Here is a 26,285-nt window from a genome sequence, read left to right as displayed (position 1 = left end):
TGGTCTGGAAAATAGCTTTTATTTGACAAACATTTAATGTTTTCACTTCCTGGACAATCTGAATGCAGGAGCTTGAACACTGTAGCCCTTCGTATAGGCTGCATGGGAACATTCTTAAGTGTCTTGACAGGCCTTCCTGAAGGGAGGCGAACAGGGACACTTAAGAAGTGATATTGGAAAAAGTGCTCCGGGGTCCCCGCGGGCGGGGAATTATTCTACGCTTATGACTATCATGGAAATACCCCTACGAGAGAACTGGAGTTACACATAAGAAACTATACCTTACCCTTTGTTAACACTTTGCCTGGTGGCTATTGTAAGCAGATTTCTCACAGATCTCCACCTCCCCTTTCTTTCTAGTGGAGTCCTGGACATTGAAATAGGGTGCTACGCTAGATTTTGGCACTCACCTGTGGTTTTTTGTTGTGCACTGCTTCTATGGACTCGGAAGGAGAACGTATTAGCAATTGATGTTGGCACACAAGGGTGGAGTTAATATGCAGCACTGCTCCATCACTTTATAACGGAGGCACCACAGTACCACATGATGCCATGTATCTGCACATTAATGAATTTGAGAATTCTCTGGATCCTGTTTAGCACAAGGGATGTTCTTAGGGTGAGAAATCTGTGGTTCGGGTATCCATCTAAAAGTGCATTAACTAAGGTAACTGGTTCATTAATGCTGTTTTAGGAATGGCCTGAAAGTCCAGAAATGAGTGAAGACTTACGATTGCAGAGGTAATCTCCACCTTTGTGGAAGATAGTCTTCTAAAATCTTGGCTGGACCCGTCACAAGACGAACCTGAGGAAGATTTAAATGGCTTATTAATGAGAATGTACGGTGTGGCAATTTCTTGTGGGGGAAGGGGGAGGGGGGGGGGGGGGAATAGGTGGGGCAATGGAGGTTTGATTAGGAACAGATAGTAAATGCTGATGTTGGACCATTGGATCAGTTAGTAGAAGAATCTTTGCGTGAAATTCCAAGAAATCATAGAGCTCAGCTGAAGGGTGCAGTCTTTGTTAACATGTAGCCAGTGATCTGAGGAACCTAAGCTTCCTTGGTAAAATTCTCAGCTGACTACTTTAATCTAGTCCCTAATCTGTTTACAAAGACTACTACTAATCCCTGGTTGGCGCTGCCTTACTCTCCACTGTAGGAGAAGATTGTCTGGGATGCACATGAGACATATGACTGCAGAATTGTTAGAGAAGGTGATATGCTGTGCATTCTCGTCTACACTTTAAATTCGTTTTTTTTTGTAGTCTTTTTTTTTTTTTTTTTTTTTTTTTTTTAAAGAGTACCAACACGTGAGACATTCGTGCACAGTGTAAGCTTCTCGTTATTCATTCTTGTTTGTGTTCAGGTCCATCAGAATAAGCATGGTACTAGACGTCAGAACCTCGAGCTGCAGAAGTGTGAAGACATCCTCAACAAACTCATAAAATATCGATTTAGCTGGCCCTTCAGGTATGCATTGTTCGTTTTTTGTTCTGCTATTGAGATTTTCATCAGTATTTATAGTTGAATGGGAAAACCATCATTGACGGATTCTTTAATCAACTTTTTTTTTTTAACTTGTGACTCTTTGCAATTTTTTTTAAAAGAAAGGTTACTTGTTTTCACTAAATTTTAAATAAATGAAGCAATTTTTGCACTAGAAAATGACTGGACCATATGCATTCAAAGTGCTGAGCAAACCGTAATTAGGCATAGGCATCACCTTTGAGCATTTTTTGGCTGTCTTCCAAGAATGTAGGTACTTCCCTGGCCAAGTATAACCATTAGTCAGGCATATAAGCTTTCTGCTTTTTTTTTTTTTTTCCTTTTTTTTTCCTTGTGACCAACAGTTTTAGACTTCGGTTTAAAGCTAATGGAGGACATTCATGATCACAAATTAAACCTTGTAATTCAAAGGTTCGACTTCATATTTCTTGTTACAAAGTAAGTGAATCACCTAAGTGCCCCTTTTACACACTCTTGTAGCTTGTGAAAAGATGAATTGGTTCTTCCATTGTAAGCTCACACAGGCTGCTTCAGTTTGTCTTCTCTTACAAAAACAGTGGAAGCGCCCTGTGATGTAGAGTAGTATCTGTTTGTCGCAAGATAAATACCAAATCACAAGATTGTTTTTTTTCAAATGTAGGGTGCTGGCCCTTTGTGTGGTATGTAAATACCATTTAAAGAGTCCAAGGGCTCCTCAATTAATTGCCAGGGCTCGCTATGCAATCTCAAAGTACTCTATTTGGAGGTAGTATGGTCAAGCAGCCTTAGGCTTAAAACAGAGGAGTGCAAGACATCTAAAAATACACACAATTGTCAATAGATGAGACATGACTCCAAGGAGATCCACACTAGTTTATAAAAATAGCAAGTATTTTTACTTATGTTTAGGCATTGGAGAACCGTTCTGGTAAGTACATTTTTTAAATAGGAATTTTTTCACTTTAAAAAGTAGACACAGTGCCGTTTGAGTTGTGCAATGTTGTCCTATAGGAGGAAAGCAAGCTCTGCAAACAGGGTGAAGTACTTTGGCTTACAAGACCAATCTCAAGGACATAAGGATGTACAGTGGACCAGGTCAAAGGCAGTGGCACAGGGGCAGCCGGGTGCCAAATGCATTTCACTGGAGATCGGTCACTGCAAAAAGAGGCTGCAGGCTCTGGCCAGTCGGGCTGCACCAACAGCGGGGCTCAGGTCTCATGGTGCTTGGGCATAGTTAGGCACCTTTTGGTCCTGTTCTCCTCAGCTCAAGGCTGACTGGTGCAGAGGTGTGTTTAGGTGTCCAGTTTTCCTTACTGGAGTGGTTGTGGTAAAGGGGTGCAGTGTGCAGAGCCTGCAGGTGTCGGGGAGTCCAGAAGAGATGAAACCATGATGGACGTTCTCGTGAGGACCTGGGAACCTTGTTTGGACCAGTGGTCCACTTCAACTCTGGTCGGAGAAGGCGGGTGTAGTGGTGAATTCAGGTGCTGGATTTTGGTGGTTCCAGAGACTTCAGAGGAAGGCCATTTCTGCTTACCAAAGGTGGTGGGCTTCTTTTAAGCTCCTGCCTTGGAATGAAGGTCAACCTGTTGGGAGGGGTGTGTAACACCCTTTCCCAAGCAGGCTTTGTTTTTGACTTCCAGAGAGCAAAGGCTCTCTCCCTTAGGGGGTCAGATGCTAGTCTGTTGGTGGCAAACTGGTTAGAACTGCTCAGTGAGCTCACCTGCAGTCTGTTGGTTTTCAGGGGGCACTTCTAAGGTGCCCTTTGGTTGCGTGTATTCATAAATCCATCACTGGATTCAGTGTGGGTTATTAATACAAGTTGTTTGATACCAAACATCCCTATTTTCAGTTAAGACATTGTGTAGCTGGGGAACTCGTTGACCAGTGTCTAGCACTTTGTATTTAAAATGGCTTCACTGTTCACTTACTATGTCTAAGAATTGCAGGGGCATATCTGCTCATACTGCATGATTGAAATCTTTGAAGAGGAAAAATATTGCACATGTCTGAGCCCAACACTCCACGGCAAGAGGGTACACAGCATGTTAACCTACAGCACTACATGCCACAAACAGATGCTTATAGGGTAAGTAACTGTAGGAAAATGGCTCCCTGTTGCAGTTACCCCCCACGTTTTACCTGATGATGCTGACTTGACTGAGAAGTGTGCTGGGAACCTGCTTACCAGTGTTCTTTCACTAAAAATGTACCATTGTTTCCACATTTGGCACACCCCGGCACACAGATAAGTCCCTTGTAAAAGGTACTAGTGGTACCAAGGGCCCTGTGACCAGGGAAGGTCTCTAAGGGCTGCAGCATGTGTTGTGCCACCCTAATGGACTCCTCACCTAACAAAGGCACACTGCCATAGTAGATTGTGTGTTGGGGGGGTAAAAAAGGCAAAATCGACATGGCATCCCCCTCAGGATGCCATGCACACAAAATACTGCCTGTGGCATAGGTAAGCCACCCCTCTTGCAGGCCTTACAGCCCTAAGACAGGGTGCACTATACCACAGTGCCTAAGTCCATTCTTAGACATTGTAAGTACAGTGTGGCCATATTAAGTATATGGTCTGGAAATTTGTTAAAAACGAACTCCACAGCTCCATAATGGCTACACTGAATACTGGGAAGTTTGGTATCAAACTTCTCAGAATAATAAACCCACACTGATGCCAGTGTTGGATTTATTTTAGAAAATGCACACAGAGGGCATCTTGGAGATCCCCCCTGTATTTTACCCAATCCTTCAGTGCAGGACTGACTGACTGACTGGTCTGTGCCAGCCTGCTGCTAAGAGACAAGTTTCTGACCCCATGCAGGAACTGGAACACCTAGCAGTGAGCCTCAAAGGCTCAGGCTTCATGTTACAATGCCCCAGGGCACTCCAGCTAGTGGAGATGCCCGCCCCCTGGACACAGCCCCCACTTTTGGCGGCAAGTCCAGGGGAGATGATGAGAAAAACAAGGTGGAATCACCCACCAGTCAGGACAGCCCCTAAGATGTCCTGTGTTGAGGCGACCCCTGCCTTTAGAAATCCTCCATCTTGAGTTTGGAGGATTCCCCCAATAGGATTAGGGATGTGCCCCCCCCCCCCTCTCTCCTCCCCTCAAGGAGGAGGCACAAAGAGGATGTAGCCACCCTCCAGGACAGTAGCCCTAAATTTAGTATTTAGGGGCACCCCAGAACCTAGGAAATCAGATTCCTGCAACCTGAAACAAGGACTGCTGACTTGAAAGCCCTGCAGAGATGATGGAAGACAACTGCTTTGGCCCCAGCCATACCGGCCTGTCTCCTGACTAGAAAAACTACAACAGCAACGCATCCAACAGAGACCAGCGACCTCTGAAGCCTCAGAGGACTGCCCTGAACCCAAGGACCAAGAAACTCCCGTGAGCAGCAGCTCTGCTCAACAAACAGCAACAATATTGCAACTTTTCTGCAACTTTCAAAGACTTCACGCTTCCTGCCGGAAGCGTGTGACTTCACCATCTGCACCGAAGCCCTTGGCTCGAGCTCCAGAGAAACAACACCACAGCGACTGCGACCTCATGGGTAGCCCGAGACATCCCCCCCCAACCTCCACTGCTACGCATGCAGAGAGAATCCAGAGGCTCCCCCTGACCGTGACTGCCTGTAACAAGGGACCTGACGCCTTGACCAAGCACTGCACCCGCAGCCCCCAGGACCAGAAGGAACCGGACCACCGGGTCCCTCTCTTGAATCCTATACAAAACCAGACGCCTGCTTTGCACACTGCCCCTGGCCACCCCTGTGCCGCTGAGGGGGTGTTCTGCGTGCCTACTTTGGGCACCTCTTTGACCTCTGCACCTGACTGGCCCTGAGCTGCTGGTGTGGTAACTCTGGGGTTGCCTTGAACCCCCAACGGTGGGCTGCCTATGCCTAAGAACTGAGACTTGTAAGTGTTTTACTTACCTGACAAACTAACCATTACTTACCTCCCCCTGGAACTGGTGATTTTTGCACTGTGTCCTCTTTCAAAATAGCTTATTGCCATTTTAACAAAAACTGTATGTTGTTGCTCTAATTCAAAGTTCCTAACTTACCTGTGTGGAGTACCTTGCATTTTATGTGTTTACTTCAAATCTTGAACTTGTGGTTCTAAAAATAAATTAAGATATTTTTCTATATTAAAACTATTGGCCTGGAGTAAAGTCTTTGAGTGTGTGTTCCTCATTTATTGCCTGTGTGTGTACAACAAATGCTTAACCCCACCCTCTGATAATCCTACTGCTCGACCACACTACCACAAAATAGAGCATTAGAATTATCTAATTTTGCCACTATTTTACCTCTAAGGGGAACCCTTGGACTATATATATACAAAGCCAACTCCCTACAGTAATATATTCCTTTTTAGGGGTGAGCGCAAAGTGCTGCTTCCCCTGCTGTAACCTCTTTGGGGTTCTAACCACGCCCATGTCACATCAGACACTTTCATTGGTTTCTGGGCTTGCCTTTTAAGATAAGCTGTCTTAAAGGGCCAAGGGTCTTTAGGATCACTACAGTACAAGAGCACACTCTTTCGAGGATCCAAGGGTAGAGGGCACTCTACCTTTTGAGGTGGTTACCAATCATTCAGTATTCAGCTTATTCCTCACAATTCCAAACTTCCAGACCCCAATATCATCAGAGGCATCCTCCAGCAGCAGCGTACAGCAGACCTCCTCCCAGAGGAAAGTCAGGGAGACCATCTAAGGACACCTCCTGCAGGCAATGACAGCCTCCAAGTGCCGCCTACCTCTCCTTCTTTGAGACATCATCTGCAACGTTGGCATCAGATCACAAGCGACAAGTGAGTTCTGGACATAACTCATGGTCACCTGCTATAGTTCACTTGCATGCCCCCCGAGACTCCGCCTTCCTGGGTGCATCAACAGCATCTACATCTTCTCCTTTTGGAAATAGAAGTCATGTTATCCAAAGGAGTGAAAGAGGCTGTATCTTATTCTCAAAAAGGAAGAGGCTTCTATTCTCGCTTCTTCCTAATCAGGAAGAAATCTTGTCTGCGGAGACTCATCCTGGATCTGAAGGAGCTCAACAATTATCTAAAGAAGCAGTCCTTCCGCGTGGTAACATTGAAGGATGTTTTGCAACTTCTCAATAGAGGAGATTTTATGGCTTCCCTAGATCTGCAGGATGCCTACTTCCACATACCCATTCACCCCAAGCACAAGACGTCCTTAAGATTCATGGTAGCCGGCCGACACTTTCAATTCAAAGTGTTACCTTTCAGACTCAAATCCACTCACCGGATTTTCACAAAGTGCCTAGCCCCTGTTGCAGCATATCTGCGGTGCCACAGACACCAAATATTCCCATATCTGGACGACTGGTTACTAAAGGCTTCCAACATCCAGTCTCTACGCCACTCTCAATACCACTTTACGCCTGTTTCAACAATGAGGTCTCTCTCTCAATCGAGAGAAGTCCCATCTTCAGCCTACCAGAAGAATAGTTTTCCTGGGTGCTGTATTGGACACTGTAAGGAAATGCCTCCTTGGCATGGTTGCCCCCTGACTTTTTGCCTTTGCTGATGCTATGTTTACAATTGAAGGTGTGCTGAGGCCTGCTAACCAGGCCCCAGCACCAGTGTTCTTTCCCTAACCTGTACTTTTGTATCCACAATTGGCAGACCCTGGCATCCAGATAAGTCCCTTGTAACTGGTACTTCTAGTACCAAGGGCCCTGATGCCAAGGAAGGTCTCTAAGGGCTGCAGCATGTCTTATGCCACCCTGGAGACCTCTCACTCAGCACAGACACACTGCTTGCCAGCTTGTGTGTGCTAGTGAGAACAAAACGAGTAAGTCGACATGGCACTCCCCTCAGGGTGCCATGCCAGCCTCTCACTGCCTATGCAAGTATAGGTCAGTCACCCCTCTAGCAGGCCTTACAGCCCTAAGGCAGGGTGCACTATACCATAGGTGAGGGTACCAGTGCATGAGCATGGTACCCCTACAGTGTCTAAACAAAACCTTAGACATTGTAAGTGCAGGGTAGCCATAAGAGTATATGGTCTGGGAGTTTGTCAAACACGAACTCCACAGCACCATAATGGCTACACTGAAAACTGGGAAGTTTGGTATCAAACTTCTCAGCACAATAAATGCACACTGATGCCAGTGTACATTTTATTGCAAAATACACCCCAGAGGGCACCTTAGAGGTGCCCCCTGAAACTTAACCGACTGTCTGTGTAGGCTGACTAGTTCCAGCAGCCTGCCACACTAGAGACATGTTGCTGGCCCCATGGGGAGAGTGCCTTTGTCACTCTGAGGCCAGTAACAAAGCCTGCACTGGGTGGAGATGCTAACACCTCCCCCAGGCAGGAGCTGTGACACCTGGCGGTGAGCCTCAAAGGCTCACCCCTTTGTCACAGCCCAGCAGGGCACTCCAGCTTGCTGGAGTTGCCCGCCCCCTCCGGCCACGGCCCCCACTTTTGGCGGCAAGGCTGGAGGGAACAAAGAAAGCAACAAGGAGGAGTCACTGGCCAGTCAGGACAGCCCCCAAGGTGTCCTGAGCTGAGGTGACTCTAACTTTTAGAAATCCTCCATCTTGCAGATGGAGGATTCCCCCAATAGGGTTAGGATTGTGACCCCCTCCCCTTGGGAGGAGGCACAAAGAGGGTGTTCCCACCCTCGGGGCTAGTAGCCATTGGCTACTAACCCCCCAGACCTAAACACGCCCTTAAATTTAGTATTTAAGGGCTACCCTGAACCCTAGAAAATCAGATTCCTGCAACAACAAGAAGGACTGCCTAGCTGAAAACCCCTGCAGAGGAAGACCAGAAGACAACAACTGCCTTGGCTCCAGAAACTCACCGGCCTGTCTCCTGCCTTCCAAAGAACTCTGCTCCAGCGACGCCTTCCAAAGGGACCAGCGACCTCTGAATCCTCTGAGGACTGCCCTGCTTCGACGACGACCAGAAACTCCCGAGGACAGCGGACCTGCTCCAAAAAGACTGCAACTTTGTCTCAAGAAGCAGCTTTAAAGAACCCTGCAACTCCCCGCAAGAAACGTGAGACTTGCAACACTGCACCCGGCGACCCCGACTCGGCTGGTGGAGAACCAACACCTCAGGGAGGACCCCCGGACTACTCTACGACTGTGAGTACCAAAACCTGTCCCCCCTGAGCCCCCACAGCGCCGCCTGCAGAGGGAATCCCGAGACTTCCCCTGACCGCGACTCTCTGAAACCTAAGTCCCGACGCCTGGAAAAGACCCTGCACCCGCAGCCCCCAGGACCTGAAGGATCGGACTTTCACTGCAGAAGTGACCCCCAGGAGTCCCTCTCCCTTGCCCAAGTGGAGGTTTCCCCGAGGAAGCCCCCCCTTGCCTGCCTGCAGCGCTGAAGAGATCCCTTGATCTCTCATAGACTAACATTGAAAACCCGACGCTTGTTTCTACACTGCACCCGGCTGCCCCCGCGCTGCTGAGGGTGAAATTTCTGTGTGGGCTTGTGTCCCCCCCGGTGCCCTACAAAACCCCCCTGGTCTGCCCTCCGAAGACGCGGGTACTTACCTGGAAGCAGACCGGAACCGGTGCACCCCTTCTCTCCATTGCAGCCTATGCGTTTTGGGCACCACTTTGAACTCTGCACCTGACCGGCCCTGAGCTGCTGGTGTGGTAACTTTGGGGTTGCTCTGAACCCCCAACGGTGGGCTACCTTGGACCAAGAACTGAACCCTGTAAGTGTCTTACTTACCTGGTAAAACTAACAAAAACTTACCTCCCCCAGGAACTGTGAAAATTGCACTAAGTGTCCACTTTTAAAGTAGCTATTTGTGAATAACTTGAAAAGTATACATGCAATTGAAATGATTCAAAGTTCCTAATGTACTTACCTGCAATACCTTTCAAACAAGATATTACATGTTAGATTTGAACCTGTGGTTCTTAAAATAAACTAAGAAAATATATGTTCGATGGCATCTGTTGCTGCAGATACACATGTGTGGCACAGTCCGCTGCCTGGTGTTGGGCTCGGAGTATTACAAGTTGTTTTTCTTCGAAGAAGTCTTTTTGGTCACGGGACCGAAGGACTCCTCCCTCTTCGGCTCCATTGCGCATGGGCGTCGACTCCATCTTAGATTGTTTTTTTCCGCTGTCTGGTTCGGACGTATTCCTTTTCGCTCCGTGTTTCGGTTCGGAAAGTTAGTCAGAATCTCGGAAGAAAGCGTCGGTATTGTTCCGTTCGGTATCGGGATAGTTAGGTACATCGACACCGATCATCGGAAGACTTTGGGGCAGTTTCGATCCCCCATCGGGGCCTGGTCGGCCCGACCGCGTGCGACATCGAAGCCGATGGAACGGACCCCGTTTCGTTTCTGCCCAAAATGTCACAGTAAGTATCCTTATACAGATCAGCACTTGGTCTGTAACTTGTGCTTGTCCCCCGAGCACAAGGAGGATACCTGTGAAGCCTGTCGAGCCTTCCGGTCCAGAAAAACACTCCGGGACCGAAGAGCCAGGCGTCACCAAATGGCGTCCACGTCGACAAAACAACGTTTCGACGACGAAGAGGAAACATTCTCGGTTCCGGAATCAGAATCCGGAGACTCCGACGTCGAACAACAGCAACAAACTGTGAGTAAGACGTCAAAGTAAATCCATCGACAAACCAAAAGCCCAGGGGACGCCACTGCCAACAGGCCATGGCTCGACCCATAAATCAGGCGACCCGTCGAAGGGGCCGAAAAAGGGCACGCCCATAGCGAAGACACCCGACTCCGGTCGAGGGACCGCCATGGAGCAACCTCGGAGCCGAGAAAGCGGCTCCGAGAGACAAAAACAAGATATCGGCACCGAAAAACATCGGCACCGAGAATCCATGCCGAAAGGAACAAAAATTCTGTCGGTGCCGAAACCGAAAAAAGATTCTCTCTCGGCGCCGAAAAATACCACACCTTCATCCTACTCAGAGGAACATGGACTAAGTGGCCAAATGCACAAATTTGGACAAGAGCTCCAAAGTGTAGAATCGGACTACACACAAAAGAGACTGTGCATCCAGCAAGATACAGGGAAGATATCAACCCTTCCCCCAATCATGAGGAAAAGAAGGATCGGACTTCCAAAGGATGACGCACAACCACAAGCCAAAGTGGTTAAAAAAGTCACGCCTCCGCCCTCTCCACCACAGGCATCGCCGGCACAAACACCGCCACAAATGCACTCACCAGCGCAAACTACCATAAGTCATGACGATCAGGATCAAGACGCTTGGGACCTGTATGACACCCCAGTGCCGGACAATGATCCCGAGTCATACCCCACAAAGCCGTCACCGCCAGAGGACAGTACCTCCTACTCGCAACTGGTGGCTAGGGCTGCAGACTTCCACAATGTCCAACTGCATTCCGATCCTATAGAGGATGATTTTTTATTTAACACCCTCTCGGCTACACATAGCCAATATCAATGTCTCCCAATGCTACCAGGGATGTTACGGCACGCAAAACAAATTTTTGAGGAGCCCGTAAAATCAAGAGCCATCACCCCAAGGGTGGATAAGAAATACAAACCACCACCCACAGACCCAGTGTTTATTACTTCGCAGTTACCACCCGACTCTGTGGTAGTAGGGGCAGCTCGCAAAAGAGCAAATTCACATACATCTGGCGACGCCCCACCTCCGGACAAAGAAAGCCGAAAATTTGACGCCGCAGGGAAAGGAGTGGCATCACAGGCAGCCAACCAGTGGCGCATCGCAAATTCACAAGCGCTGCTGGCCAGATATGACCGCGCACACTGGGACGAGATGCAACTTCTCGTAGACCATCTTCCCCAGGAATACCAAAAAAGGGCGCAGCAAATAGTGGAAGAGGGACAAACGATCTCAAACAATCAAATCCGCTCTTCACTAGACGCAGCCGATACTGCAGCAAGAACAGTCAACACTGCTGTCCCCATAAGGAGACACGCTTGGCTACGCACTTCAGGCTTCAAACCTGAAATCCAGCAGGCTGTCCTTAATATGCCCTTCAACGAGAAACAACTGTTTGGCTCTGAAGTGGATACAGCCATTGAAAAACTTAAAAAGGACACAGACACGGCCAAAGCCATGGGCGCACTCTACTCCCCGCAGAGCAGAGGCTCTTTCAGAAAAACTCCATTTAGAGGGGGGTTTCGTGGCCAACCCACAGACACCACCAGCCAACAATCAAGAACCACACCATATCAGGGTTCCTTCCAAAGGGGAGGTTTCAGGGGATATCGGGGGGGTCAATTCCCAAGGAGTAGGGGAAGATTCCAGACTCCAAAAACACCTCCACCTAAACAGTGACTTTCAAGTCACGCAACCCCTTCACTCAACACCAGTGGGGGGAAGACTAAGCCAATTCTACCAATCTTGGCAACAAATTACAACAGACAATTGGGTATTAGCAATAATCCAACATGGCTATTGCATAGAATTCCACAACTTCCCACCAAACATCCCCCCCAAAACACGCAAAATGTCACAACAACATTTAGAACTTTTAGGACTAGAAGTTCAAGCACTACTGCAAAAGGATGCAATAGAATTAGTACCAGTACAACAACAACAAAAAAAACACAGGAGTTTACTCCCTGTACTTTCTAATTCCAAAAAGAGACGAAACATTGAGACCAATATTAGATCTCAGGACACTAAATACCTACATCATATCGGACCATTTTCACATGGTCACACTACAAGACATCATTCCACTGCTCAAACAGCAAGATTACATGACCACATTGGACCTAAAGGATGCGTACTTTCATATACCAATACACCCTTCTCACAGAAAGTACCTACGGTTCGTATTCAAAGGAATACATTACCAATTCAAGGTGTTGCCATTCGGAATAACAACTGCACCAAGAGTGTTCACAAAATGTCTAGCAGTGGTAGCAGCACACATCAGGAGACAACAGATACATGTGTTCCCTTACCTAGACGACTGGCTAATCAAAACCAACACAGTAAAACAATGCGCAAACAACACCACTTTTGTCATACAAACACTTCACAAACTGGGGTTTTCCATCAACTACACAAAATCACACCTAGAACCGTGTCAAACACAACAATATCTAGGAGCAACCATCAACACATCAAAAGGAATTGCCACTCCAAGTCCACAAAGAGTGCAGGCATTCCACAAGCTAATAAGTGCTATGTCTCCAAACCAAAAGATACAAGCAAAATTTGCGCTAAAACTTCTAGGCATGATGTCATCATGCATAGCCATTGTCCCAAACGCAAGACTACACATGCGACCCTTACAACAGTGTCTAGCATCACAATGGTCACAGGCACAGGGTCAACTTCAAAATCTGGTGTTGGTAGACCGCCAAACATACCTCTCGCTTCTATGGTGGAACAGCAAAAATTTAAACAAAGGGCGGACATTTCAGGACCCAGTGCCTCAATACGTTATAACAACAGATGCTTCCATGACAGGGTGGGGAGCACACCTCAATCACCACAGCATTCAAGGACAATGGGATATACACGAAACAAAATTTCATATCAATTACCTAGAACTGTTAGCAGTATTTCTAGCGTTAAAAGCCTTCCAACCCATAATAACACACAAATACATTCTTGTCAAAACAGACAACATGACAACCATGTATTATTTAAACAAACAAGGAGGAACACACTCAACACAATTGTGCCTCCTAACACAAAAAATTTGGCAGTGGGCGATTCACAACAACATTCGCCTAATAGCACAATTTATTCCAGGAATACAAAACCAACTAGCAGACAACCTTTCGCGAGACCACCAACAAGTCCACGAATGGGAAATTCACCCCCAAGTTCTGAACAAGTACTTTCAAATTTGGGGAACACCCCAGATAGATTTGTTCGCAACAAGAGAAAACTCAAAATGCCAAAACTTCGCATCCAGGTACCCACACCGCGAATCACAAGGCAATGCTCTATGGATGAATTGGTCAGGGATATTTGCGTACGCTTTTCCCCCTCTCCTTCTCCTTCCATATCTAGTAAACAAGTTGAGTCAAAACCAACTCAAACTCATACTGATAGCACCCACATGGGCAAGACAACCTTGGTATACAACTCTACTAGACCTGTCACTAGTACCGCATGTCAAACTACCCAACAGGCCAGATCTGTTAACACAACACAAACAACAGATCAGGCATCCAAACCCAGCATCGTTGAATCTGGCAATTTGGCTCCTGAAATCCTAGAATTCGGGCACTTGGACCTCACACAAGAATGCATGGAGGTCATAAAACAAGCTAGAAAACCTTCCACTAGACACTGCTATGCATCTAAGTGAAAAGATTTGTTTACTACTGCCATGCCCATCAAATACAACCAGTACATGCCTCTACTAAAGACATAGTAGGATACTTACTACATTTGCAAAAAGCAAATCTCGCTTTTTCATCTATAAAAATACACCTCGCAGCAATATCTGCCTACCTACAAACTACTCATTCATCGTCTCTATTTAGAATACCAGTTATTAAAGCATTCATGGAAGGGCTAAAAAGAATTATACCACCAAGAACACCACCAGTTCCTTCATGGAATCTTAACATCGTCTTAACGAGACTCATGGGTCCCCCTTTCGAACCCATGCATTCCTGTGAAATGCAATATCTAACTTGGAAGGTCGCATTTCTCATTGCAATCACATCCCTCAGAAGAGTAAGTGAAATACAGGCATTTACCATACAAGAACCATTTATTCAAATACACAACAATAAAATAGTTCTAAGAACAAATCCAAGATTTCTGCCAAAAGTAATCTCACCATTCCATTTAAATCAAACAGTAGAATTGCCAGTGTTCTTCCCACAACCAAATTCTGTGGCTGAAAGGGCACTACATACATTAGACATCAAAAGAGCACTAATGTATTACATTGACAGAACAAAGCTGATCAGGAAAACAAAACAACTGTTCATAGCTTTTCAAAAACCACACATAGGAAATCCAATCTCAAAACAAGGCATTGCTAGATGGATAGTCAGATGTATTCAAACATGCTATCTTAAAGCCAAAAGAGAATTGCCTATTACACCAAAGGCACACTCAACCAGAAAGAAAGGTGCTACAATGGCCTTTCTAGGAAACATTCCTATGAGCGAAATATGTAAGGCTGCAACCTGGTCTACGCCTCATACGTTTACTAAACACTACTGTGTAGACGTACTAAATGCACAACAAGCTACAGTGGGCCAAGCTGTACTAAGAACATTATTCCAAACTACTTCAACTCCTACAGGCTAAACCACCGCTTTTAGGGGAGGTAACTGCTTTACAGTCTGTGCCACACATGTGTATCTGCAGCAACAGATGCCATCGAACTGAAAATGTCACTTACCCAGTGTACATCTGTTCGTGGCATTAGTCGCTGCAGATTCACATGTACCCTCCCACCTCCCCGGGAAGCCTGTAGCCGTTTAGAAGTAGATCATGAATCTTAAACTTCTGTACATTTGTAAAAAAATTATTATAAACTCTTAACGTACATACATATTCACTCCATTGCATGGGCACTATTTATAGCAAACAACTCCATCCTCACCCTCTGCGGGGAAAACAATCTAAGATGGAGTCGACGCCCATGCGCAATGGAGCCGAAGAGGGAGGAGTCCTTCGGTCCCGTGACCAAAAAGACTTCTTCGAAGAAAAACAACTTGTAATACTCCGAGCCCAACACCAGGCAGCGGACTGTGCCACACATGTGAATCTGCAGCGACTAATGCCACGAACAGATGTACACTGGGTAAGTGACATTTTCATTTTCTATAACAAAACCTATTGGCTGGATTTGTCTGAGTGTGTGTACCTCATTTATTGTCTATGTGTATGTACAACAAATGCTTAACACTACTCCTTGGATAAGCCTACTGCTCGACCACACTACCACAAAATAGAGCATTAGTATTATCTCTTTTTACCACTATTTTACCTCTAAGGGGAACCCTTGGACTCTGTGCATGCTATTCCTTACTTTGAAATAGCACATACAGAGCCAACTTCCTACATTGGTGGATCAGCGGTGGGGTACAAGACTTTGCATTTGCTGGACTACTCAGCCAATACCTGATCACATGACAAATTCCAAAATTGTCATTAGAAATTGATTTTTGCAATTTAAAAAGTTTTCTAAATTCTTTAAAGACCTGCTAGGGCCTTGTGTTAGATCCTGTTTAGCATTTCTTTTAGAGTTTAAAAGTTTGTAAAAGTTTGAATTAGATTCTAGAACCAGTTTTAGATTCTTAAAAAGTATTCCAACTTTTAGAAGCAAAATGTCTAGCACAGATGTGACTGTGGTGGAACTCGACACCACACCTTACCTCCATCTACAGATGAGAGAGCTAAGGTCACTCTGTAAACTAAAGAAAATAACAATGGGCCCTAAACCTACCAAAATACAGCTCCGGGAGCTTTTGGCAGAGTTTGAAAAGGCCAACCCCTCTGAGGGTGGCAATTCAGAGGATGAAGATAGTGACTTGGAGGGAAATTCCCCCCCTCCAGTCCTACTTAGGGAGAGCATGGCTACTCAAGCCCTGACTCCACAAATAATAGTCAGAGATGCTGGTTCCCTCACAGGAGGGACCAACAACTCTGAAATCACTGAGGATAACTCCAGTGACGAGGACATCCAGTTAGCCAGGATGGCCAAAAGATTGGCTTTGGAAAGACAGATCCTAGCCATAGAGAGGGAAAGACAAGAGATGGGCCTAGGACCCATCAATGGTGGCAGCAACATAAATAGGGTCAGAGATTCTCCTGACATGTTGAAAATCCCTAAAGGGATTGTAACTAAATATGAAGATGGTGATGACATCACCAAATGGTTCACAGCTTTTGAGAGGGCTTGTGTAACCAGAAAAGTGAACAAATCTCACTGGGGTGCTCTCCTTTGGGAAATGTTCACAGGAAAGTGTAGGGATAGACTCCTCACACTCTCTGGACAAGATGCAGAATCTTATGACCTCATGAAGGGTACCCTAATTGAGGGCTTTGGATTCTCCACTGAGGAGTATAGGATTAGATTCAGGGGGGCTCAAAAATCCTCGAGCCAGACCTGGGTTGACTTTGTAGACTACTCAGTAAAAACACTAGATGGTTGGATTCAAGGCAGTGGTGTAAGTAATTATGATGGGCTGTACAATTTATTTGTGAAAGAACACCTGTTAAGTAATTGTTTCAATGATAAACTGCATCAGCATCTGGTAGACCTAGGACCAATTTCTCCCCAAGAATTGGGAAAGAAGGCGGACCATTGGGTCAAGACTAGGGTGTCCAAAACTTCCACAGGGGGTGACCAAAAGAAAGGGGTCACAAAACCTCCCCAGGGGAAAGGTGGTGAGACAGCCAAAAATAAAAATAGTCAAGAGTCTTCTAAAGGCCCCCAAAAACCTGCACAGGAGGGTGGGCCCAGAGCCTCTTCACAAAACAATCCTGGGTACAAGGGTAAAAACTTTGATCCCAAAAAGGCCTGGTGTCGAAACTGTAGTCAGTCTGGACACCAAACTGGAGACAAGGCCTGTCCCAAGAAAGGTTCCACTCCAAACTCCAATCCAGGTAACACTGGAATGGCTAGTCTCCAAGTGGGATCAACAGTGTGTCCAGAGCAAATCAGGGTCCACACTGAAGCTACTCTAGTCTCTGAGGGTGGGGTGGATTTAGCCACACTAGCTGCCTGGCCTCCTAACATGCAAAAATACAGGCAGCAGCTCTTTATTAATGGGACAAGTGTAGAGGGCCTGAGGGATACAGGTGCCAGTGTCACCATGGTGACAGAGAAACTGGTTTCCCCTGGCCAATACCTGACTGGAAAAACTTATACAGTCACCAATGCTGACAATCAAACTAAAGCACATCCCATGGCAATGGTAACTTTAGAATGGGGAGGGGTCAATGGCCTGAAACAGGTGGTGGTCTCCTCAAACATCCCAGTAGACTGTCTGCTTGGAAATGACCTGGAGTCCTCAGCATGGGCTGAGGTAGAACTAAAAACCCATGCAGCAATGCTGGGTATCCCTGAACTGGTGTGTGTAAAAACAAGAGCACAATGCAAGGCGCAGGGTGAAAAAGTAGAGCTGGAGTCTGGAAAAATGGCCCAGCCTACCAAGAGAAAAGGAAAGTCAGTTGGGAAACCAACTGCAACACAGTCAGAAAAAGAGAACCTCTCTTCTCAGGAAGAAGTTCTGCCCTCTGAGGGAACTGAGCCTTTGGAGCTTGAACCTTATCAGGTTGAGCTCTTAGGCCCAGGGGGACCCTCAAGGGAAGAGCTGTGTAAGGGACAAGAAACCTGTCCCTCTCTTGAAGGCCTTAGGCAGCAAGCTGCTGAAGAGTCCAAGGGCAAGAAAAATGGAACACATAGGGTCTATTGGGAAGATGGACTCCTGTACACTGAGGCCAGAGACCCCAAACCTGGTGCCACTAGGAGAGTGGTAGTGCCTCAGTCGTTCAGAGAGTTTATTCTGACCTTAGCCCATGATATTCCCCTTGCTGGGCATTTGGGACAAACCAAGACGTGGGAGAGGTTAGTCAACCACTTCTACTGGCCCAATATGTCCCAGAAGGTTAAGGAGTTTTGCCTCTCCTGCCCCACCTGTCAATCCAGTGGTAAGACAGGTGGGCACCCAAAGGCCCCCCTCATTCCACTTCCAGTGGTGGGGGTCCCCTTTGAAAGAGTGGGTGTGGACATAGTTGGTCCACTGGAACCTCCCACAGCCTCAGGAAATATGTACATCCTAGTAGTAGTGGATCATGCTACTAGGTATCCTGAAGCTATTCCCCTTAGGTCGACGACTGCCCCTGCAGTAGCCAAGGCCCTCATTGGTATCTTTACCAGAGTGGGTTTCCCTAAGGAGGTGGTGTCTGACAGAGGTACCAACTTCATGTCAGCATACCTAAAACACATGTGGAATGAGTGTGGAGTGACTTACAAATTCACTACACTATACCATCCACAAACTAATGGCTTAGTTGAGAGATTCAACAAGACATTAAAAGGCATGATCATGGGGCTCCCAGAAAAACTCAAAAGGAGATGGGATGTCCTCTTGCCATGTCTGCTTTTTGCTTACAGAGAGGTGCCACAGAAGGGAGTAGGATTCTCACCCTTTGAACTTCTGTTTGGTCACCCTGTAAGGGGACCACTTGCTCTTGTTAAAGAAGGCTGGGAGAGACCTCTTCATGAGCCTAAACAAGACATAGTGGACTATGTACTTGGCCTTCGCTCTAGAATGGCAGAGTACATGGAAAAGGCAACCAAAAACCTTGAGGCCAGCCAACAGCTCCAGAAGTTTTGGTATGACCAAAAGGCTGCACTGGTTGAGTTCCAACCAGGGCAGAAAGTCTGGGTTCTGGAGCCTGTGGCTCCCAGGGCACTCAAGGACAAATGGAGTGGCCCTTACCCAGTGCTAGAAAGGAAGAGTCAGGTCACCTACCTGGTGGACCTGGGCACAAGCAGGAGCCCCAAGAGGGTGATCCATGTGAACCGCCTTAAGCTCTTCCATGACAGGGCTGATGTGAATCTGTTGATGGTAACAGATGAGGATCAGGAGGCAGAGAGTGAACCTCTCCCTGATCTTCTGTCATCAGACCCAAAAGATGGCTCAGTAGATGGAGTGATCTACTCAGACACCCTCTCTGGCCAACAGCAAGCTGATTGTAGGAGAGTCCTACAACAGTTTCCTGAACTCTTCTCCTTAACCCCTGGTCAGACACACCTGTGTACCCATGATGTGGACACAGGAGACAGCATGCCTGTCAAGAACAAAATCTTTAGACAGTCTGACCATGTTAAGGAAAGCATTAAGGTGGAAGTCCACAAGATGCTGGAATTGGGAGTAATTGAGCGCTCTGACAGCCCCTGGGCTAGCCCAGTGGTCTTAGTCCCCAAACCTCACACCCAAGATGGAAAGAAAGAGATGAGGTTTTGTGTGGATTACAGAGGGCTCAATTCTGTCACGAAGACAGATGCTCATCCAATTCCTAGAGCTGATGAGCTCCTAGATAAATTAGGTGCTGCCAAATTCTTAAGTACCTTTGACTTGACAGCAGGGTACTGGCAAATAAAAATGGCACCTGGAGCAAAAGAGAAAACGGCATTCTCCACACCTGATGGGCATTATCAGTTTACTGTTATGCCCTTTGGTTTAAAGAATGCCCCTGCCACTTTCCAAAGGTTGGTGAATCAAGTCCTTGCTGGCTTGGAGTCCTTTAGCACAGCTTATCTTGATGATATTGCTGTCTTTAGCTCCACCTGGCAGGATCACCTGGTCCACCTGAAGAAGGTTTTGAAGGCTCTGCAATCTGCAGGCCTCTCTATCAAGGCATCCAAATGCCAGATAGGGCAGGGAACTGTGGTTTACTTGGGCCACCTTGTAGGTGGAGGCCAAGTTCAGCCACTCCAACCCAAGATCCAGACTATTCTGGACTGGGTAGCTCCAAAAACCCAGACTCAAGTCAGGGCATTCCTTGGCTTGACTGGGTATTACAGGAGGTTTGTGAAGGGATATGGATCCATTGTGACAGCCCTCACTGAACTCGCCTCCAAGAAAATGCCCAAGAAAGTGAACTGGACTGTGGAATGCCAACAGGCCTTTGACACCCTGAAACAAGCAATGTGCTCAGCACCAGTTCTAAAAGCTCCAGATTATTCTAAGCAGTTCATTGTGCAGACAGATGCCTCTGAACATGGGATAGGGGCAGTTTTGTCCCAAACAAATGATGATGGCCTTGACCAGCCTGTTGCTTTCATTAGCAGGAGGTTACTCCCCAGGGAGCAGCGTTGGAGTGCCATTGAGAGGGAGGCCTTTGCTGTGGTTTGGTCCCTGAAGAAGCTGAGACCCTACCTCTTTGGGACTCACTTCCTAGTTCAAACTGACCACAGACCTCTCAAATGGCTGATGCAAATGAAAGGTGAAAATCCTAAACTGTTGAGGTGGTCCATCTCCCTACAGGGAATGGACTTTATAGTGGAACACAGACCTGGGACTGCCCATGCCAATGCAGATGGCCTTTCCAGGTTCTTCCACTTAGAAAATGAAGACTCTCTTGGGAAAGGTTAGTCTCATCCTCTTTCGTTTGGGGGGGGGTGTGTAAGGAAATGCCTCCTTGGCATGGTTGCCCCCTGACTTTTTGCTTTTGCTGATGCTATGTTTACAATTGAAGGTGTGCTGAGGCCTGCTAACCAGGCCCCAGCACCAGTGTTCTTTCCCTAACCTGTACTTTTGTATCCACAATTGGCAGACCCTGGCATCCAGATAAGTCCCTTGTAACTGGTACTTCTAGTACCAAGGGCCCTGATGCCAAGGAAGGTCTCGAAGGGCTGCAGCATGTCTTATGCCACCCTGGAGACCTCTCACTCAGCACAGACACACTGCTTGCCAGCTTGTGTGTGCTAGTGAGAACAAAACGAGTAAGTCGACATGGCACTCCCCTCAGGGTGCCATGCCAGCCTCTCACTGCCTATGCAAGTATAGGTCAGTCACCCCTCTAGCAGGCCTTACAGCCCTAAGGCAGGGTGCACTATACCATAGGTGAGGGTACCAGTGCATGAGCATGGTACCCCTACAGTGTCTAAACAAAACCTTAGACATTGTAAGTGCAGGGTAGCCATAAGAGTATATGGTCTGGGAGTTTGTCAAACACGAACTCCACAGCACCATAATGGCTACACTGAAAACTGGGAAGTTTGGTATCAAACTTCTCAGCACAATAAATGCACACTGATGCCAGTGTACATTTTATTGCAAAATACACCCCAGAGGGCACCTTAGAGGTGCCCCCTGAAACTTAACCGACTGTCTGTGTAGGCTGACTAGTTCCAGCAGCCTGCCACACTAGAGACATGTTGCTGGCCCCATGGGGAGAGTGCCTTTGTCACTCTGAGGCCAGTAACAAAGCCTGCACTGGGTGGAGATGCTAACACCTCCCCCAGGCAGGAGCTGTGACACCTGGCGGTGAGCCTCAAAGGCTCACCCCTTTGTCACAGCCCAGCAGGGCACTCCAGCTTGCTGGAGTTGCCCGCCCCCTCCGGCCACGGCCCCCACTTTTGGCGGCAAGGCTGGAGGGAACAAAGAAAGCAACAAGGAGGAGTCACTGGCCAGTCAGGACAGCCCCTAAGGTGTCCTGAGCTGAGGTGACTCTAACTTTTAGAAATCCTCCATCTTGCAGATGGAGGATTCCCCCAATAGGGTTAGGATTGTGACCCCCTCCCCTTGGGAGGAGGCACAAAGAGGGTGTACCCACCCTCAGGGCTAGTAGCCATTGGCTACTAACCCCCCAGACCTAAACACGCCCTTAAATTTAGTATTTAAGGGCTACCCTGAACCCTAGAAAATCAGATTCCTGCAACAACAAGAAGGACTGCCTAGCTGAAAACCCCTGCAGAGGAAGACCAGAAGACAACAACTGCCTTGGCTCCAGAAACTCACCGGCCTGTCTCCTGCCTTCCAAAGAACTCTGCTCCAGCGACGCCTTCCAAAGGGACCAGCGACCTCTGAATCCTCTGAGGACTGCCCTGCTTCGACGACGACAAGAAACTCCCGAGGACAGCGGACCTGCTCCAAAAAGACTGCAACTTTGTCTCAAGAAGCAGCTTTAAAGAACCCTGCAACTCCCCGCAAGAAGCGTGAGACTTGCAACACTGCACCCGGCGACCCCCGACTCGGCTGGTGGAGAACCAACACCTCAGGGAGGACCCCCGGACTACTCTACGACTGTGAGTACCAAAACCTGTCCCCCCCGAGCCCCCACAGCGCCGCCTGCAGAGGGAATCCCGAGGCTTCCCCTGACCGCGACTCTCTGAAACCTAAGTCCCGACGCCTGGAAAAGACCCTGCACCCGCAGCCCCCAGGACCTGAAGGATCGGACTTTCACTGCAGAAGTGACCCCCAGGAGTCCCTCTCCCTTGCCCAAGTGGAGGTTTCCCCGAGGAAGCCCCCCCTTGCCTGCCTGCAGCGCTGAAGAGATCCCTTGATCTCTCATAGACTAACATTGAAAACCCGACGCTTGTTTCTACACTGCACCCGGCCGCCCCCGCGCTGCTGAGGGTGAAATTTCTGTGTGGGCTTGTGTCCCCCCCGGTGCCCTACAAAACCCCCCTGGTCTGCCCTCCGAAGACGCGGGTACTTACCTGCAAGCAGACCGGAACCGGGGCACCCCCTTCTCTCCATTGCAGCCTATGCGTTTTGGGCACCACTTTGAACTCTGCACCTGACCGGCCCTGAGCTGCTGGTGTGGTAACTTTGGGGTTGCTCTGAACCCCCAACGGTGGGCTACCTTGGACCAAGAACTGAACCCTGTAAGTGTCTTACTTACCTGGTAAAACTAACAAACTTACCTCCCCCAGGAACTGTGAAAATTGCACTAAGTGTCCACTTTTAAAGTAGCTATTTGTGAATAACTTGAAAAGTATACATGCAATTGAAATGATTCAAAGTTCCTAATGTACTTACCTGCAATACCTTTCAAACAAGATATTACATGTTAAATTTGAACCTGTGGTTCTTAAAATAAACTAAGAAAAGATATTTTTCTATAACAAAACCTATTGGCTGGATTTGTCTCTGAGTGTGTGTACCTCATTTATTGTCTATGTGTATGTACAACAAATGCTTAACACTACTCCTTGGATAAGCCTACTGCTCGACCACACTACCACAAAATAGAGCATTAGTATTATCTCTTTTTACCACTATTTTACCTCTAAGGGGAACCCTTGGACTCTGTGCATGCTATTCCTTACTTTGAAATAGCACATACAGAGCCAACTTCCTACAGACACGACTCAAACAAAGGCGTTCCCAGCGTAGGAAAGACAACTCAAACTCCTTACCCTAGCAGGCGCAGTTCAGAAAAGTCTTTGTTCGAAAGTTCAAATCGTTACTGGGAATAATGTCCTCCTGTATCAATCTAATTCCCCACTGTCACCTTCGGATGCGCCCTCTACAAGAAGAGCTCGACAAACAGACGCAAGGTTCCTTTGGGGACATCATACAGATAACAGCAAGGATCGTTGATTCCCTCGATTGGTGGTCAACACTGGCACACATCTCGAAGGGTTTAGGCTTCTTAGCTAGGGTCCCTCCGTTTACAATAACGGATGCTTCAATGGAAGGATGGGGGGCATGTCTTTGACCTTAGAGTGGCAGATGGCCCCATTCTCATGCTACTCTTCACATCAACCTCCTCGAGCTCAGAGCTGTATACCTGGCACTTCTGGCTTTCCTGGCAAGAATCCGAGACTCATCGCTGCTTGTCTGAGTGGACAATACGACCACCATGCACTACATCAACAAGCAAGGAGGGACTTGGTCTTGCCTGCTATCCAGGGAAGCGCAGACCGTTTGGACCAGGTGCATTCAACACTCAGTGCACATAAGAGTAGAACACCTTCCAGGAGTAGGCAACATCACAGCAGACCTGCTAAGCAGGCTCAGCACATCTTCCCACGAGTGGGAGCTGAATCAGAGGATGCTGGACGCGATATTCCTCAGGTGGGGAAAACCAAATCTGGACTGGTTTGTGACATCCCAGAACACACAATGCCGTTTTTATACAAGCTGGCATCACCAACCAGGGTTGGGGGGGAAATGCCCTTTTGATAGAATGGTCAGGGATTTATGCTTACGCTTTTCCTCCGATACCTCCACTTCTGCAGGTCATCCGAAAGATCAATTCTGAGCCATGTCAGATACTCCTCATTGCTCCAGCCTGGCCACATCAACTGTGGTACACAGAACTTCTGTTGCTGTTCTCCTATCAGGTTAACACAGATTCTGCAGCGACTACCCATCAACCAGGGCCAAGTGAGGCATCTGGATCCCAAGTCTCTCAGATTATGTGCATGGCTCGTGAGTTCAAGGAGTTTGGCCATTTGAATATTCCTAGTGACTGCAAAACTGTTCCAGCTAAAGTGTGTGCTGATAGCACTAGTAAAACATACAAATTAAAATGGAAACGATTTTGCTTATGGTTTGTTCCTAATGGCATTCATCCGCTTACATCTGCTCCAGAGCAGGTTTTTACCTTTTCTTCTTCTGGCACACTCTGGTCTCGCACATGCATCTATTAAAGTTCACCTAGCTGCTATCTCCAGATATAGACTGCTTTCTAAGGGGCAATCCCTCTGGTCACATAGGCTTATCAAGCAATTCATGAAAGGTCTGTTCCTTTCTTTTCCTCCAGTCAGACCACTGCCTCCAGCTCGGCATCTAAATACAGTCCTGGGTCTGCTAATGAAGGAGCCATTTGAGCCCATCCATAAATCAGACATCAAATGCCTCACCTGGAAGGTAGCGCTCCTCTTGGCCTTAGCATCTACTCGTCAGGTCAGCGAGATTCAAGCATTTACCATCCAGGAACCGTTCATGAAATTTGCTGACAATAGTCATTCTGTGAACAAATCCTACGTTTATTCCCAAGGTTCCATCGGATTTCCAAATTAATGATCCAGTGGTGCTGAAGATTTTCTTTCCACAGCCTTAGACTGGAGCAGAAAGATCGCTTCATTCTCTTGATGGCAAACAATGCCTTAAGTTTTATTTGCAGCAAACGTCTTCGATCCAGAAATTAAATCAACTTTGTTGCATTTAGTGCGCCCAGAAGAGGGCATCCGGTCACTAAACAGGCTATTTCTAGATGGATCTCAAGCGCAATAGCCTTTTGCCATCAAAATGCTGGTCAACCCTGGACGCCAGAGTACATGTGCATTCCGCTAGGTCAGTCTCTATATCATGTGCACTCTTCTCTGGGGCGTCCCTGCCGGACATCTGTCGAGCAGCGACGTGGAGAAACAACACCTTCACGAAGCATTACTGTCTGGATGATAAAACGCTCCAACATGCAGCGGTCCTTAGGCATTTTTGTTCCGATAAGGTGAGCTTGGTTTTCCCACAATCCGCTTCTGCTAAATCACATTTTCTGTTCAATATTAACGTACCTCTTATGCATATAGACTTACGTTTGAGTGCGTTAGCTCTTATTGCTTTGCATTTACCTGTTGTAATCCAGATGACCTCTTATAAGAGAAACAGTGTTTTATGAATACAGAAAATGTGCTGGTCACTGCTTGCTAGTCTTATTCAAGCATGTGAATCTATGAAAGTTCCTATACTGGAGTACGAAATAAGTTACTTACCTGTAACTGTAGTTCTCCAGTATTGGAAGCTTTCATAGATTCATATGCGACCCACCCGCCTCCCCGGGGGAGCTCTCTTCTCTTTCTCAGTACATCATTACAGCACTTATGCTCGGAAAATCTGAGGTAAGGCAGCTCCTCACAGGAGGTTCTAAGGGGTGAAGCAGTCTGATTGGCATGTATCGTATATGTACATTTTCAGGCCTAGATTGTATATTCCACTGGGGACTCCCATCTCGACAGGGAAGTATTCAAGCATGTGAATCCAAGAAAGTTTCCAATACTGGAAAACTACAGTTACAGGTAAGTAACTTATTTCTTTTGTGCTCAAGTGCTTGGTAACAGAAACAGGACAGAGAAAACTAGGGTGGTGGAGAGAATTCCGGTATAGAAGCAATAGAGGGGAGACACCTGTGGGGAAGGAGCGATAGTTTACAAAGAAGAGAAAGTCAGCCAGAGAGGGGAAAGAGGAACATGGGGTGGAAGTGAAGAGGGGAAGGAGACTGCTGAAGTGAAAGGGGGATGAGGAGTAGAAATAGATGAGGCAAGAGCAGGAAAGAAGGGATGGGAGAAACAGAATTAGCTGAGCTAGGAGAGCAACAGGAGGAAATAAACACTGGAAAGACTAAAAACAGCATTAAGAAACAAAG

General features: G+C 47.2%; 1 protein-coding gene across 1 annotated transcript in view; it reads left to right on the top strand.

Annotated features, from left to right (window-relative positions):
* BAZ1B (bromodomain adjacent to zinc finger domain 1B) overlaps positions 1-26,285 on the top strand; it is a 249,952-nt gene that overhangs the window by 205,330 nt on the left and 18,337 nt on the right. The window contains exon 18 of the mRNA XM_069226779.1: positions 1,368-1,471. Within this exon, the coding sequence (XP_069082880.1) occupies positions 1,368-1,471 (104 nt within the window). The remainder of the gene's footprint in view (positions 1-1,367; positions 1,472-26,285) is intronic.

The sequence above is a fragment of the Pleurodeles waltl genome, chromosome 3_2 (assembly GCF_031143425.1).
Source record: "Pleurodeles waltl isolate 20211129_DDA chromosome 3_2, aPleWal1.hap1.20221129, whole genome shotgun sequence".
Taxonomy (NCBI): domain Eukaryota; kingdom Metazoa; phylum Chordata; class Amphibia; order Caudata; family Salamandridae; genus Pleurodeles; species Pleurodeles waltl.
Note: the sequence above shows the minus strand (reverse complement) of the source record. Positions and strands in the feature narration are given on the sequence as shown.